Here is a 17770-nt window from a genome sequence, read left to right on the forward strand (position 1 = left end):
CCTGCTTCTGAGCTTTGCTATATCGTGTAACAGGCATGAAGATACTCAATACCCAGGCCCGGATTAAGGATTGTGGGGGCCCGGGGCCCGAGTGGATGTGGAGGCCCCTCGGAGAGATGAACAAAAATGTTTTTCCTTATTTTCGAACAGCACTTGAGCAATATGAAAAATAAAGCTAATGTTAGCAACCAAAAAAGGGTTTTGTGGGGGCCCCTAAAATGTGGGGGCGCGACATTAGAGATTTCAAGAGCTTCAAGGATCCCAGCAGATCATGCGATGCTATTATTTATGGTGAAAACACAAAGTTTTTCTTGTAGATTTGAAGGACTTCACTATAGAACAGTTTGGACGAACCTGAATATCCCAAAGGTTTACACTAAGCTAGTAGACTTTAGATTGCTCCAGTAACTGCGGTTGATTGTGCAGCATTACTCAGTATAACAGATATGGATAGTGTTACGATTGTAGACCGGAATTCCTGAACTACAAGGTAGGGGAAATTTTCCCGACTCCCTGGGCATAGTGTATTATTGTCCTTGCTTCACAATATAAAAATTCATGCAATGGCAGGCAAAGAAAGCCCTTTAATTAATAACTGTGGAAATGCTCAATGCTAAAATTGTCCCAATTTTAAAGCTTAGTGGCTAAAACCCTGCCGAAGTCTCTAGTTATCGTGTAATTTGCTTACTGTTATCTATAAGTAATCCTTTTGAGGCTCTGTCTCAGTTGTGACGCTCCATCAAGAAACAGAAAATTATAAATCTTTTGACTTCTGTATTTTCGTCAATTATAGCTTTCCTATTTCCCAGACAATCTTATACATACTCTCGATATAAAGCTTTCTCCACCCAGAAGAAGCTCAACGAACGAGACAGATGCCGGATCGGAAAATAATAGGCATCGATTTGTAATTTATTATGGGACTCAAGCACCAATCCGTCGAATAAATCCCATCGATTAGTCACATTTACTTGTCCGGGCGGGAAAGAATGAGGGTGCTCACTCTGATAAGGCGCTGTCCATAAACTACGTAGACTTATTTTGGGCAATCTCAGACCCCCCCCCCCTCCCTCCGTAGACTTTTGTTCATACAAAATTTTCAAAATTTGTATGGAGCGTAGACTTTGGCCTGACCCCCCCGTCCCCCCCTAAGAGTCTACGTAGTTTATGGACAGGCCCTAAGAAGCAATAAATCCGGTCGTTTAATCGATTAACGAAACTCGAAAACGTCAGACCTCGTCTGAGGAGAAATGCGTAGCCGAAGAAATGAAAATCTTTCCGATTTGCATTTATGTACAGCTCAAATCGAGTGAAAATAATTTCGAATTCATTTATCGAGTCACATTTCCATATTCATGTAATGGGGGCCATCATGGAGCTTCACAGCATGCGTCTCTAGTAGCTATAAAGTGTGACAACGATAACCATGCAAATAGACAGAGAGAGAGAGACACGCAGGCTGACACCAAGAGGGTCATTTTTGAGCAAACTGTTGCGTTTGCGTTGGTTGACTTGCTGCTGTTGGCGATGGCAATTTTCCAGCGTGTTGCTAAATGGAAACTCTACGCTTTCAGCACAGTCAAGATGTCTTCAGTTGATAAATCATCCGTTTTCAGTTCCAACTGCGTGTCCTTAGCTCGCTTGGTGTACACTTTCTTCTCTGCTGGTGGTGTCGAGGAAGCACACACTGTCCGAGAAAGTGTGTTTTAGTATGATGGTCAACCTTTAACCTCAGCTCTCGAAGTCAACCAGAACCTGTTGATGTTGAACTTCAAGCTTTAAAGTAAACATAAAACGGTGGTTTCCGCTTGGCACCATCATCATCGTCAACCGGGGCGCAGTCGGTGGAAACGTTTATGTTTCTTTTATTGTCCTTTACTTGGGGTGTGACTTGAAAATGAAATTTTCATGAGAAGGCGAAAGAAGATTTTGGAGCATAGAAGGCAATACTGAGCCACTTGTTATCGGCTATTAATAAGTGAATGGGAAGTAGATCTAATTCTGCAAGACTGTTTCATTCAAGGTTTATTAAATGCGAAAAAATCCATAGAAATTTACCAATTTAAGTACACTTTCACAAGAAATCAACAAACGATCGATAATGTTCACCGTGTACAAGTACTTCAATCACTCAAGACAGCCAATTAAACGCCCCTTAATTATTAAAAAAAATCCACTAATAACTCCAATATGAAAGAAATTAAAGAAAAATGGTGGAAACAATAATAAACTATAAAAGTTTTATATTCTTGGTTTATTTATAGAACTTTTATAGCTTTTAGGGCATCAATAAATTGTTGAAACATTTGCTCAGTGATTCAGTAGCAAGAAAGCAACAACAGAACGAAAGTTGATTTTACTGTACATTTTGTAGCTTTTTTACGTTCAAAATGTACCCCCATCAAAATTTTATTCGCCGTTCAATTCAATCACCATCGCAGGGGACCAACGAACAAAAGCCATCGTTAACTATTCACTTGCTCTGAACGCCACCACCGCCGCCAGAGAACGCAATTCAATTTGCAATTTGTGAGGTACCGGATTAAAAATTCAAAATGCCAATCCTCCTTTCGGTGTGTCAATCCTCCCAAGGGACCACATCCATAGTTTTGCGAAACTGTGGAAAAACGATACCCTTTTGCACACAGAGAACACAATCCTCCTCAGCAAAGGCTTACAGCAGATTTACACTTTGACGGAGCTCACCACACCCTCCACTCCGCAACGAAGCGAAAAATCCTTAAAAAGCACTAGGTACTGGTTGACGTTCGGTGTCAAGCAGTTTAAGTCCCGGTGCTTGCTCTTTCTCGCGCTCTGGAGTATGACTTTAATCCTTTTACTGGCTCATTCGAAATTAAAACCAGTTCCAGCGCACAGATTTTTGCCGCCCTATTCTTTGATTCTGGATACCACCACCAGTGGGAATTCGGGAGGATTTTTTTCTCGTATATTTGAAGCACCAAACGCCATTACGCCATTGCACCCAGCCAGCGGCAAATGGTTGAAAAATTTAGTAATGGCACCATCGTCCGACGGTCGTTGAAGTTGTTCACGGTCCGGAGAACTTTTCACTTTTTAATGAGCCGTGCTCGACTGTCAGCTGTTTTCGGTGCTTGAGTTTGTGGGAGTTGTTTCGTTTTTCTTCAGGTTTGCTCAGTGAAATTATTATTTAACGGAGGCTCAAAGCTCATTCTAATGTTGTATCAAAATGTGAGAACCGAAACTAACATTCCGAAGAACTGAATATCATGGGAAGAACATTCAGTTCGTAATATGTATTTACTTCTTATTTACTGCATGAAAATGAAATCACAACCCAAAAACCATTGTATGGTGTACCGTATTTCATTAATTTAATTATTGTAAAATATCCGAATAATCGGCAGAAAAGCAAGCATTTTATCAAAGCCATTAATGAATTGACTTAATACTTATTGATGGCACATAGTCCGACGTTATGTTCAACGTATAAACAGAGCTGAATAATATCATATTTCTCAGTTGACTGCTTGAACACCTTTACTAACACTGCAGGCTGATCAAGATCGATACAAACAAGCTATAACTTTTTACATAATCACAGATCACTTTTCGGTCTTCGATGAAGTTTTTTTCTGCGCATTTCAGGTTATATTTTATTGAACGTTGAAAACAAGAACGTAGTGAGTATAGTGAGACGTCTGTTTGTATGTGGGTTTAATTTATCAAGGTTTTGTTCTCTTACACATATTTATCGCTTGCATTGATTTTATTTACTTTCGTAGTTCCGGCGAAGCACCCAACGCTGGTTGTGCAACCTTACCGGTAGTCTCTAATGTAATATGAGCCTATTTTCTAGTTAACCGTCCTCAGGTTATTAAAAAAGCCGTGATGTGATGTGTCACATGGAACATTTGGTTACTCTCCGGAACAGGTTCCGGAGCACCACCGGTTCTCCCAAATATAGTCTGAGACTGTTTCATTGCTAACGTTCATTAGGTTACCTAAATAACCACGATTTGATTTATCTTATGCATGGGTATTACATTTGACCACTTCCAGTGGGACACCCAGAACTGGTTTCGGGACACTACCGATTGTCTAAAATATGGTCTGAGGCTATGTTCTTACAAATCGATCATCTTGTTTTCAAAAATAACTGTGAAAGTGCTCTAAAGAACACTAAGTTGAAGAGAGGCAGGCCAAGTTCCAATGCGAACGTCGAGCCATACAGAAGAGGAAGTTATCAGAAAAGCTGCTATTTGATGTACTGTCAAACCCCGCGTATTCATCACTCTTAATACGACACTTTTTAATTCGTACCCCGCTCAGTCGACATTTGTCGAATTAAAAAATGATCAAATAATGTCACAGTGCAATACACTGTAAATACGAATGATCCGATACTGTGATGTTACTCACACCCGCAGCAGCTCCTCGTGCAGCTGCAACTTCCGGAAGTTCAAATTTGGTGCCTTCCGACACCTGATCCGTTTGGTGATCAACCGCAGTGAGCTTCGGAAATCAACAATCTTAAAATGAACAAGCTATCTGTAAGGAGGTGATGAAGGACTGAGAAATTCAGAATGCCAATAAATAAGCAAGTGGGTTAAAACGAGTCGTTCAAGAATTGACGTCAGTTATTGGTCTAAGTTTGGTTCGCACAGACGCTTATTGAAAGACATCTTTAGATGAAAAATGACGTTTCCGTAAACGATCATTTCATTGTAGTTCCATCAAATTACTACACTATCAATTCTTACCAACACAATATCTGTAGGATTGGTGTTAAAAAATAAATCCTACAATCTAAACAAAACTAAAATAGAGTTGGTTTATCGAATTGAAAGTTTACCCAGGTAATTTGACAGCAATTATTGTCGAATTAGCGTGGTTTTATGGTACCACACGCATGAGTTTGGTTCAATTTCACATTTTACCACTTACCGATTGTCTCTGATGTGGTTTTAGACTAGTTTCATGCAAATTGTTAATCAGCTTTCCTAAAAAGTCGCAAATTGATGTAATGCATGCATGGGTTTGGTTAATTTGTGCAGTTCGCCAGTTCCTGCGAGGCACTCGAAACTGCTTCCGGAAAACTACCGGTAAATGTGGCCTGAGATTTAGGTCTAAACCAAATTAATCACATAAAAAACCGCCAAAATTGCTACCTTGACTTTTTATAACGAATATCTTTGACGACTTCTGTGTTAGCGAATCATTGTCTCCGTTATGGAAAAATGAAGCTTTCCACACAGCAATCAAATATTCTTTGTTCATGCATGAGCACAAAATCCTCAACGACTGCGAATATGAGGAAGTGTTTGAATACAAATTAGCGAAGTACGAAAATGTAAATTAAGTAGTGTAGATTGGCAAGCTATTCTTAGGAATGAAGGAAATGTCGAATCTGCCGTAGAAGAGTTCTACAAAATTTTAAATGAAATTATTGGGCAAGAAACTCCAATAAAAACGAAACGTCGTCATATAAATTCAAAATATCCAATCTGGTATAATCAACAAATCAAAAATCTGAGAAATCGCAAACAAAAAGCACATAAAATTTACAAAAAATATAAAACTGATGAAAATTTCGCTAAATATTTGAACCTATGCGACCAATTAAATTTTGAAATTAATAATGCATTTGAAGAATATAATACGAAAACTGAACTCGAAATAAAGTCCTGCCCAAAGAACTTCTTTAATTACGTAAAAACCAAATTAAAATCTGACAATTTTCCATCCGTAATGCATCTTGACGAAAAAGTTGGGGACACCCCGGAAAAAAATTGTAATCTATTTGCTGATTTTTTCCAGGAAATCTATACAACTTTTTCGGAAGAAGATCGTGACCGCGATTACTTTGCTTTCTACCCTGGAATATTGGTGTAAATCAAATTCAACCAAATGAAATTTTTGAAGCACTTTTGAACTTGGACGCCTCTAAGGGACATGGTCCTGACAGAATTCCTCCAATATTTCTGAAATTTTTAGCTAAGGAGCTCACTGCTCCTTTATTTTGGCTTTTTAAAATATCACTCGATACTGCAAACTTCCCAAAAATATGGAAAAGCTCTTTTTTAGTGCCTATTTTTAAATCTGGTCGTAAATCAGACGTACGTAATTATCGCGGAATAGCCATTATCTCTTGCATTCCAAAACTATTTGAGGCAATTGTCAACTAAAAGTTATTTCTACAAATCAAAAACAGAATAACTAACATGCAGCACGGCTTTTTTAAAGGCCGATCAACTTCAACAAACTTGCTTCAATTTGTTGACTATATATTGAATGCAATGGATAATGGAAACAACGTGGAAGCTCTTTATACGGACTTAAGTAAGGCATTTGATCGCATCGACATACCAATGCTGCTTTTCAAATTGCACAAAATTGGAATTGAACCAGGTCACCTGAAATGGCTTGAATCATATCTGACTGACCGCCAACAAATAATTAAATTTGATGGATACAAATCAAAACCAATTCAAGTCACTTCCGGTGTACCACAAGGTTCTTATTTGGGACCTCTTCACTTAATCATTTATGTAAACGACTTTTCCTTCATTCTCAAGAAGTTAAAAGTATTAATTTATGCCGACGACATGAAGCTCTTTTTGGAAATAAGAAACGATGAAGACATCAATGTATTCCGCAATGAAATAGAAATATTCTATACATGGTGCAATAAAAGCCTATTAGAACTGAATGTTAAAATATGCAATTTAATATCATTTAGCAGAAAAAGAACAACACCGAATGTCTCAATTGCATTAAGAAATAAGAATGTGGAAAAATGTGAAAAGGTTAGGGATTTAGGAGTAATCTTAGATTCTAAACTTACATTCGTTGACCACTATAACACAATCATTCACAGGGCTAATAATATGCTAGGGATCATTAAGCGCTTCTGCTATAACTTTCATGACCCATATACAATTAAAACACTTTATATTGCCTATGTTAGATCTATTTTAGAATACTGCAGCACTGTATGGTCTCCTTTTTCAACCACGCACGAAGAAAGATTAGAATCAGTGCAAAAACAATTTCTACTGTTTGCTCTTCGTAAATTAGGCTGGACATCATTTCCACTTCCGTCTTACAAAGCACGCTGCATGCTTATTGACAAACAAACTCTGCAAGAGCGGCGTGAAATCGCAATGATTTCATTCGTAAACGATATCGTTTCGCATCGTATAGACTCGCCTGAAATCTTATCAAAACTAAATTTTTATATACCTACTCGGCAATTAAGAAGTCGTAATATTTTCGCAAGTAACCACCATCGAAAAAAATAACGCCAAATTTGAACCTATAAATCGTATGATGGTTGCTTATATGTAATAAACATTGCGAAACGATTGACTTTACCATGTCCAGGCAAAATTTGAAAACATTTTTTCGTACCATTAGAAATAGGAACACTTAAAATACAAAACACTACTGAATTTATTTTTTTTTTTAAATATATTTTTCAATGTAATTCATAATTATATTACTAAGAAATAAGAAAAAATATGTATATGTATAATGTACTAGTCTACGTCGGTTGACGAAATGAAATGATAAAATAAATAAAAATAAAATAAATAAAAAGATTATTTTCTTGCGGATCGAAGAAGCCGCTATTTAATGTGCTGCGTGTATGTGTTTGGTTCCGTTCTACATTTGACCACTTCCGTCGGGGCACCTGGAACCGGTTTCGGCACACTATTGGTTTTTTTTCTTGTTAACCGTTCACCAGGTTACCTTTAAAGTCATTTAATGTGTCAAATTTTTGGGTTTGGTTCTCCTTTACATTTGACCACTTCCGATGGGACAACCGTAATCGGTTGCGGAACACTTCCGGTTGTCCCCAATATGGCCGGAAACTTTTTTTTGCCAAATCAATATACCTAAAAATCCGCGATTTGATGTGTCGCATGCATGGGTTTTGTTCACTTTTATATTTGACCATTTCCGGCGGGACACCCGGATCCGGTTCCGGATCACTAGCGATTCAGATATGTTCTGAAAATATTTTCCTGCTTACTGTTTATCAGGATATAAAAAAGCCACTATTTGATATGTCGCATGGGTTTGGTTAACTTTTATACTTGGCCACTTCCGGTGGGAAAATTGGAACCCCTTCCGGAGCAATACCGGTTCCGATATGATCTGAGAATGTTTTTCTGCTAACTGTTCATCAGGTTTGTTGCCGAAGGGAAGGGCGACTGGTAGGATGCTGAAATTCTTTCAGCAAATCAAATTTCTTGGCTTGGTGGATTAGCAAAAGCTAGAACAGAGGGATTTATTAATTCACTTCTAAATAAATTCATAGAGCTTAAATTACAATATTTCAGTGCAACCAATATATAGACGCCTTGTCATCCGATTCAGCAAACGTGAGCTGGCATCGGCTTTGCCGGATCTTTCTTGGGTTAGCTGCAATCTGAAGTGATGTAAGGCACTTAATTAGTACACTTTTAGCAAACTATGTGGTAACTCACTAACTAATTGATTATTCTATAATAAGAGGGAATTAAATATTCTAATTTGTTCACGACTTCTAGTTATAAGTCTTCGAGCGGATTACTTTACACCGTTCACTATCAGTCTTTCTTTTTTCTCTTCTTATTCTTATATTATACTTTGAAAGAAACTTTGTTCCCACTTAGCGAATTGTATACGACAAAATACGGATGCGAAATGTTATCGCAATAAGGTTATTGAAAAAGCCGCGGTTTGATATGTCGCATGCATGTGTTTAGTTCACTTTTATGTTTGGCCATTTCCGGCAGGACATCCGGAACCGGTTCTGGGACACTACCGGTTCAGATATGGTCTGAGACTATTTTTCTGCTTACCATTCATCAAGTTATCGAAAATGCAGCAGTTTGATGTGCTGCATGGATGGGTTTGTAGCGTTTTCATATCTGGTCCCTTCCTGGGGTACCTGTCCGGAACACCTAAATAGACATAACCGATCCGAACCATTTTCAATAAGAAAAAATGGGACCAGATTCCACGTCGAATGAACCGTCGGTCATTAAAATCGGTTGAGGTTTACAGCCAAAAAGTAATGTGAGTTTTTTTTTGTCCACACACATACACACTAGGCCTGTCCAGCTTTTCAAAAATGTTCTCTGATTCTCAAGTCCACTCCCATATTTTGATTGGCATCCTAAAAGAAGTAACTGGTCAAAATTTCAGCAAAATCCATTGAAATTAGGAGATGCATCAAATCAATTTTGTGTTTTTAGACCCTTTTTGAACTTCAAAAAATCATAACTACACTAAAACATATCAAAACTTAATTCTTTTGGCAGAAATTGAAAGCTATACTTGTTTGCTACAACTTCTCCGAACAACGTGTGCCAATAAAATTGAAGGAAACATGTGTAATTATCACATTTGTGATCAGAAAAACCTAAAAAAGTTGATTTTTTGATAGATTTTGTTCTGGAACACCCTAATATACGTGATAAGTTGGATTTTTCAAAACGGCATCAAATTCTCCAATGTTTTTTTGGTTATTTGCTTCTTTGACACCAATGTTGTAGGAGTTGAGCAAAATTACTAAAATTCGTGAAAGCCAAATGTGGCCTAAAAACTAGCTTTTTGGGTGCAATCACGCTTTGGCGCGCAAAAAGTGGCATCGCGTCAGCACTGATATGATTGCCAACACCTGTCATCACGCTTGTTTGTTATCACCCGTGGTAGGGGGTAGCCAAGGCAAACTACAAGGAAGAAAAGCTACTTCGTTCAGTACAATTTCGCGCCACAACGTGATTGCCTCCAAAAAGCTAGTTTTAAGCCACATTTGGCTTTCCCGAATTTTTATATTTTTTGCTCAACTCCTACTGCATTGGTGTCAAAGAAGCAAATAACCCAAAAATATGAGAGAATATGATGCCGTTTTAAAATATCAAACTTATTACGTATATTAGGGTGTTCACATCAATCAAAAAATCAACTTTTTAAGGTTTTTCTGATCACAAATGTGATAATTACACATGTTTCCTTCAATTTTATTGGCACACGTTGTTCGGAGAAGTTATAGCAAACAAGTAAAGCTTTCCATTTATGCCGAAAGAATTAAGTTTTGACATGTTTTAGTGTAGTTATGATTTTTTGAAGTTCAAAAATAGTCGAAAAACACAAAATTGATTTGATGCACCTCTTAATTTCAATGGATTTGGCTGAAATTTTGACCAGTTACTTCTTTTAGGATGCCAATCAAAATATGGGGGTGGACTTGAGAATCAGAGAACATTTTTGAAAAGGTGGACAGGCCTAATATACACATACACACAGACATCACCTCAAATCGTCGAGCTGAGTCGATTGGTATATGTGAATCGACCCTATCAACTCGACTTCTATCAAAAACTCATTTTTGGAGTGAACATATAGCCTTTCCGGTACACTTAGTGTACGAGAAAGGCGAAAAAGAAATAACTAATTTCATCATTGTAAGATCAAACCAAGGGCAAACTACTGTTGAATGCATATTAACTGAATAAGATGTTATTTAGATATTCAGAACAAAATAAGTAGTTTCCATGAAACAGAACCATAATTTCTCTCAAGGGTTTTGATTAGAGAAAACTGTAGCAATTATTGGTCCATGGTTTAACCTGACAATTCTGGCTATAAGATACTGAAAATAGCCACTTTGTGACAATTTACTAGCAATCGACAACCTTTCGTGAAAAAAAAATGATATATTTTTTCTGGTTGCAGCCCCAACCACACTCAAACCCTACACAATCACTAATCATACCCTTCACCGATCCTCCAGGTTCTAGGTTGAACACACGATACCGGAACCGACCGTTCTTGGTTAGCATCATCGGTGCCAACACGAGAGACACAGATAACCAATTTATTGGCAGCCGTCGATGGGGGGCTCAAGCGAACAATCGAGCCACAAAGAAAACAACAGCAAAAAGAAAAAAAAAATGGGCCGCTTTTCCGATTTATCGACAATTCACCAATCGGACGGCGGGGAGCAACATTATTCACCGATCTCCCTCCGTACCATCGAACGATACGCGACCTGGGTGGTGGCGGATACAACGCTAAATGTGATTCACACTGAGCAGAGAGCAAAAAAAAGAACAGAAAAAAATGAATGTCAAAACCAGGAGGTGAAAATCATCATGCCATCGATTCATGGTTGAAGGTCGGCTGCAGTGGCGTAGGTACTGTGACTGAAGGGTACCACAAGCCCACTTTTACTTACAACTTTGAAGGAAAAATGACTTCTTTCATGAGTAGAAAACCAAGATAACTTACAAAAAATCAGAGCAAAGGCGCTCGATGAATCTCAGCCCCATTTAGTGTTGTTACGCCGAACGATTTACAATATTTTTTTTGTATGCCATTCTACACCTATGATCAGCTGTTTGGCTGCAGATTCAATGACGAGTGGATATCCCTGATGCATGCAATCTCTCTGACCCCCAGGCCAGGTTTGAATTGACGTCTGGATGGTGATACAAAATAATCACCGCCACATTGTATCGATGGGGCGCGCTTCGCCCTGAGAGGTTCGATAAAAACGCATCTCTTTTTTTTTGCGAACGACTTGCCTCAGGTTTCGCCCGTTATTTCAGTCCTCTTCGAGACCTCACATTCCCCGGTGCGGATCGATTTCTAGGTCACTGTCGAGGTTGGCAAATTTCTTGCTGGAAATTCCCGGTGCAACAACTGCGCTTCAGAATCGGCAACATCACCCAACCACCTCAGAAGGAAACAAAAAAAATACCTCACCAAGCGAAGGAAACTTCCTGGTGCACAGGAAAACTTTTCCGATAACACAGTTGTCCAAAGTTCGTCTCCAGAAGGTCTGCGCTTTTCACCGCCCCCAACCGGCCACCCCCACCAACAACAGAGCGGGAACGCGTTCGCTTCGGGCAAGAGCGAGACACTGAGACAGAAAGCTACCACCACCGGTTGGTGTGCGAAGAAAAACAGGAAAAATAATTCAACTAATAAAGCAGCCGAGCTCGGGAAATCAACGAACCAAGGATGCTCTACGTCGGTCGGTACGTCGAGCACACACAACTTTTCTCGAATGGTTCGCTGATGCTGATGCTGCACTCGAGCCAAGAATACGGAAAAGAAAAGTGGCGGAAGGTGGCGTGGGTGGGACCGACCACGAGGGCTTAGGTGAAGGCCGGGCAGACAAAAGGCTCCCAACTGTAATCGATTGCTGCTCTGCTGCTGCTGCTGGTTGGTCAGTTTGGAAGGTTGGTATCGTCTTTTATTTCATCGCACCCGGGTCGGCTGTAAGGGGTTGGGCGATTTTTTATCTCCTGCCTTTCATCGGCCGGTTTTGTCTCCGGTTTGATGTTTGGACGTTGAGTTAGATGATATATAGGTAGAATTGTAGATTGAATTTATTGGGTCATCTCCATTTCTTGAATTACACTGTTAGGATGAGGAAAACCATTTAGACCGCACAGATCAGCGGCTGATCTTGAAAGAGAGCGGCTTTCTTGAGAAGCCTGAAGATTAGAACATAACGACTATTTTAACACATATGTCTACTGTTGAAAATGCTTTGGCATCCATGTGCGCAACATAAACATGTGCTCGATGGACAAATTGAGATTGGAATTATGAAAAGAAATTCACGCACCCCGGTGGGAATCGAACCCATGACTCCCAATTCACTAGACAGGAGCTTCTATTCCTTCAAGCTACGGAGTTTTTTGACTAACTCCGTCGCCACAGTCGCACATGCTTTTTGCTTCTTTTCACAATCCAAATGTCCTTCGGATGGGATTATATGAACATCTAACACATACAATGATGTGCACATGTATGTGAAAGCGGGAGAGGAATTATTTTTTTTATTTTCAACAGTGTAATTTCCTTTGGCTTGGTCAGCCAAAGCACATTTTTTAACAAAATTAAAAGCCTCTTTTGAAAGAACTTCTTAAAATTCTACAAGAAATTCTTCAAGGGATTTTTTTTCCAAGAGATCCTGTTGGCATTCCACCAGAATATCTATACCGTACTGCCTTAGTTTTCCAAGTGTTTCCCAACTTTTAAACCATTCTTGTGCCGACTTTTCGATCCCTCTCTGTAGAATGTCTTCTTCGAATGAGTGTAGTCAGTTTTGTCAGTTTAATTCCGCCCTGTAAGGCTTATCCTTTAACAAGTATTAAAAGATACAAAACTGTATGCACTCATTCGAAGGTTTCAATATTTTGTTTTTGTCCTTAACTTAAAAAACTGCTGAGTAACTAACAAAATTACAAAAAATATATCTGGGGTAATTCCAAATAATCAGTGTGCTGATCGTGCAAGGGCGTAGCCAGAGGGGGCAGGGGGGCCGTGGAGATATTGTGACAGTTTTGCGCTTATCCACACCTTGGGATGAAAATGCAGTTCAAGTCTAGTCCTCTTGAAATTTGTAATTTCACGCTTCATACGCTTATTTTTCTTCCATTTTATTCCAATCGATGGTTGCTGTTTGTAAAAGTTAAAGTAACCAAAATTCAGCAATATTATTCGCAATAACATTACAGTTGAGGTCGAAATACAAATCTGTCAAAGGATGCAAATTCTTAGTGGAATTCAAAGGAACAGTACTTAACGCGATTTTCTTTTTACTAAATATTATTCGATCAAATTGTTTCGAATTAAAAAGTTTCTCTCAAGTTCGGTGATGATCAACATATAATCCCGTGGAGATTACCAAACGGGGTGGTTTCTTGATAAAATTTGTTTTTTTTTTTGTTTGTTGCTGATTTTTAGAATTCCATTTTTTCTGAAATTAAAACTACTGAACATGGCAAGTAAATCAATCTAAAAATGCAAACTTTTTTTTATCTGTATTAACGAGATTTTTAGCCCTGAGCTAGGGATACTTCGAACTGAGACTCATAATGAAAACTAAAAAGAAATAGGGAGGAATCTAGTCTCTTGAAATAACTCTGTTTGTTCTTGAGAGAGATTTTACAAATTTCAAATTTTGCTAACAATATCATTAAACATAAGTTATGTAAGACATATATTACAATATCGCTGAATCTTTTGCGACCCACCTAAATTCAGTCCACGACCCACCAGTGGGTCGCGACCCATAGTTTGAGAAACGCTGCTCTAAGAATTATTCCAGGGAATTTCTGGTCTCCAATGTGAGTTCCGCACAAAACTCGTCAACCATGTTAATGGTTACAAAAATCGTCGCAGTTTGATGTTTCGCATGATAGGGCTTGGTTCAATTTTGTATACGGTCAGTTCTACCGGTGATGGCCTGGATCACTCAAATGGCGATAACTCCGGAACGCCTTGACCGATTCTGACCGTTTTTAATAGCAAACAATGCGGTAAAATTCCGGATAGATTTGAGTTATAATCTGAAAAATCGGCCAATAGGAAGTATCTTAAAAGCAAGTGAACTATTTTTGCGCACAGACATACATACGCACATACAGACATCATCTCAATTCGTCGAACTGAGTTGATTGGTATATGTGACTTGACCTTCCGAGCCTTCTATCGAAAATTCGGTTTTGAGTGAACATATAGCCTTTCATACACTTTGGTGTACGAGAAAGGCAAAAAACCAATTGATGATCCAACGCACACAAAAAAAGTTTAAACTTCAATGGTGAACCTTAAATACCTTTTTTAGTTGCTTCAACTTCGGTTGTGAGCTACACGGCAAATTTGAAAGATATCATAATAAGATTCGTTCGAGCGTGACCATGCAAGTTACCTACAACAAGAACAATAGCAAACTTGTTGTCTATGAACTACAATTACTATTTATAGGCTGCAATGTCAAAAACTACAGGGTGACTGGTAATTCGTGTTACACCCGAAAGGAGGTGAAAGTAGACCATATTTGCAGCAAAAAATTGTTCTACAGGTAGGTCCGGAAATCACTGCTAAGTGAGTTATTCAAAAATTAGTGTTATTAAATTACCCCATCTTTAAACATCTCTAACTCAGAAACTATGAACTGTATAATCAATCTTAGCGCATGGATAGAAAGCTTAAAGCTTTGTCTTTTAATACTCTTTGGACAGGTAATTGATAAAAAGTCATTTAAGTGTAGAAATTTTGACTTTTATGTAAAAAGTGCCTAAAAATGTACCCCCTTTTCACCTTTTTTGATAGTTGACTCGTGAAAAACGTGATAAATGTGAGAAATGTTCTTCTACAAAACATTCATTTTTTGATACGCTACCAAACTGTCCTTTGGTGCAACATTGTATCTTTCATAGTTTTGTCACAATCTTGAATTCAAAATTTTGTTTCTTAGGTGATCGACTGTATGTTGGATGTCTTCAGTTATGTTGCTGGCTTTTCAGTCTTCTAGGAGAATCAAAACAACTATATGTTTTCTTGATCCGACGTTTCGGTCCTTATTGGACCTTTTTCAAGGATTCTGCAATATTTATTAAGTCTAGTACATGGTAGAAGGGTTCTTAATACATTGGATAGTTACCGAAAGTCTAGTTGTTTTTTCGTTATGTTTGTTTGAACAGTTAACCGTCATTTATGTTTAGCTATAATAGAAATTTTGTTAGGACTCCTTAAACTGTGGTTCTCAAAGTTACTTACTTTTCTAGGAGTGTTTTAACTTTAGGAAAACTAGTTTAAAATATCTAATATCAGAATCCGTCCCACTGTGTGTTGCACTGGCGCAATTTTTCAAAATGACTGTTGGTGGTTAAACTGTTCTATCTGTTCTATTACTACTAGTGTGGTGTGTGGTTGTGTTAGTGGAAGTTGTACTGTTTACATTTGTTCTGTTTTGGTCTCTTCGTTCTGTTTTTCGTATGTTTTTAATGGTGTGTAGAACAGCAGCGTATGCTACATTTAGATTGTCTGTGTCTGTTCGTTTATTTACTGTGTGTGTTGTGTTTCTGATGTGGCAGCTCTCCAGTATTGGTAAGCTGGCTGATCTGTTTGACTTGTCGATAATGTTTACATTTTCTAGTCTAAATGTGTGATCCATAGCAGCTGCATGATCCACAAGAGCCGTTTTCTCACGAACTTCCACGATCGCTGCATCCTCGTTTGTGTAGCCTGCTGCTCGTAGTGTTTCTAAACGCCTTACGTTCGATCGGTGTCCCGAGATACGCTGTTTCAATTTTGTGGTCGTCATGCCGATGTAGCAGGCTTCACAGTCCCCGCATTGGATCTTGTAGATTACGTTTGATTGTTGTTCCTTCGCCGTCTTGTCCTTTATCGAGGGTAGTAGTGTGCCAACCGTTTTTGTTGTTTTGGTGGCAACTTGGATGTTTGCGTATTCCTTCTTGAGTGTTTTGGAAATCCGACTGGAGAGGCCGTCGATGTTGGTGAGCGAGCGGAACAGTTTTTCATCCTCTTCTGGTGTGTTTTCGCTCGCTTCCATAGCTGTACTCGATATTAGTCTTTGTTTTGCTCTGTTTATTACTCGACTGATCAATGACTTTGGGTAATCATTGATCAGGAGTTGCCTTCTTATAATCGTTTTTATGGCATTTTCCGTGCAGTTTGTGGAGAACATAAACACTCGCTTTGCAAAATTTAGCGCGATGTTCATTTTTTGATGGAGTGGGTGTAGGGAATGATAGTTGAGAAACCTACCGGAGGCAATCGGTTTCATATACCATTCAGTAGACATGCTTCGGTCAAGGTTCCTAATTACGACTAGATCAAGGAACGGTAGACGATTGTTTTGTTCTTCCTCGACCGTGAACTGCAGACTCGTCTCTTGTTGGTTGAAAATTTCTCTTACTTCGTCAATTTTATCTTTCGGAAGTATTAGAAACAGGTCATCTACATACTTTTTAGGATATGGCATTTCGAATGGAACTGCCGCGACGGCCCGTTCCAGTAGGTCCTCCATAACCAAATCAGCGATGATTGGGGAAAGTGGGTTCCCCATAGCAGTGCCAAACTTCTGCTTATAGAAAACCCCATTGAAGCAGAAGTAGCTGCATTCTATGCAAAACACGGTCACCTCCAGGAAGAGATCAAGGCATATGTTGGTGTGTGTGCCGATTTCATTCCAGTGGTTGATGATGCTTTTGCGTACCAGTGCGATCGGGATACATGTAAACAACGACACTACGTCGAACGATACCATGACGTGGTCTGCTGGTATTATTGTTGTGTTTGCATATTGGCAGAAGGCAAAGGAATCTCGTACGTTGAATTTGCTTTGGAACGATTTTTGGAGGATCGTTGCAATGAACTTTGACAGCTCGTATGATGGCGATGTCATGCAAGGAACGACTGGCCTTAGAGGCAAGCCAGATTTGTGTGTTTTTGGCTGACCATATATTTTTGGACACACCGCTTTATAGGTTCGCAATTTCATTGCCGTCGTACGATCAAGCAGACCTAATCTCTCTAGGCGGCGAACGATATCGTTGTTTTTAGTTTGCAGACCCGACGTTGGATCGTATTGCGTTCGTTCGTATGTGTGTGTATCCGACAGCATCTGTTCCATTCGAGTGACATAGTCTTGTTTAAGCATCACAACCGTTTTGTTGCCCTTGTCTGCTTTCAACACGTAGAGCTCTGGATGGTCCTTCAAGAAATTTCGTGTTTCGGTTTCTGCTTGGCGTAGGAGTTTGTCCTTGGGGGACATCGAGTTTGTGTGGCGGTGTCGGTGAATGAAATTCTGGATAATGTTTGCTGTTTCGCACCGAGTTCGTTGTTGTATTTCGCAGTTGTTATTCGTTTGGATGATTCCTTCAACGTCTGCTAATAGGTGGTAAAAAGGAATCATCCAAACGAATAACAACTGCGAAATACAACAACGAACTCGGTGCGAAACAGCAAA

The 17770-nt window shown here is 39.0% G+C and overlaps 2 protein-coding genes across 2 annotated transcripts in view; one reads left to right on the top strand and one right to left on the bottom strand.

Annotated features, from left to right (window-relative positions):
• Window positions 1–17770, top strand: part of LOC115258615 (myotubularin-related protein DDB_G0290005-like) — a 605847-nt gene that overhangs the window by 538867 nt on the left and 49210 nt on the right. The gene's annotated exons all lie outside the window — the stretch shown is intronic.
• Window positions 1563–17575, bottom strand: LOC134286243 (uncharacterized). Its single transcript, XM_062847827.1, has 3 exons — window positions 16567–17575; window positions 15988–16353; window positions 1563–1687 (listed from the first exon to the last, which is right to left on the bottom strand). Exons 1-3 carry the CDS (start codon window positions 17573–17575, stop codon window positions 1563–1565), a joined length of 1500 nt encoding a protein of 499 aa, XP_062703811.1.

Source organism: Aedes albopictus, chromosome 2, assembly GCF_035046485.1.
Source record: "Aedes albopictus strain Foshan chromosome 2, AalbF5, whole genome shotgun sequence".
Classification (NCBI taxonomy): domain Eukaryota; kingdom Metazoa; phylum Arthropoda; class Insecta; order Diptera; family Culicidae; genus Aedes; species Aedes albopictus.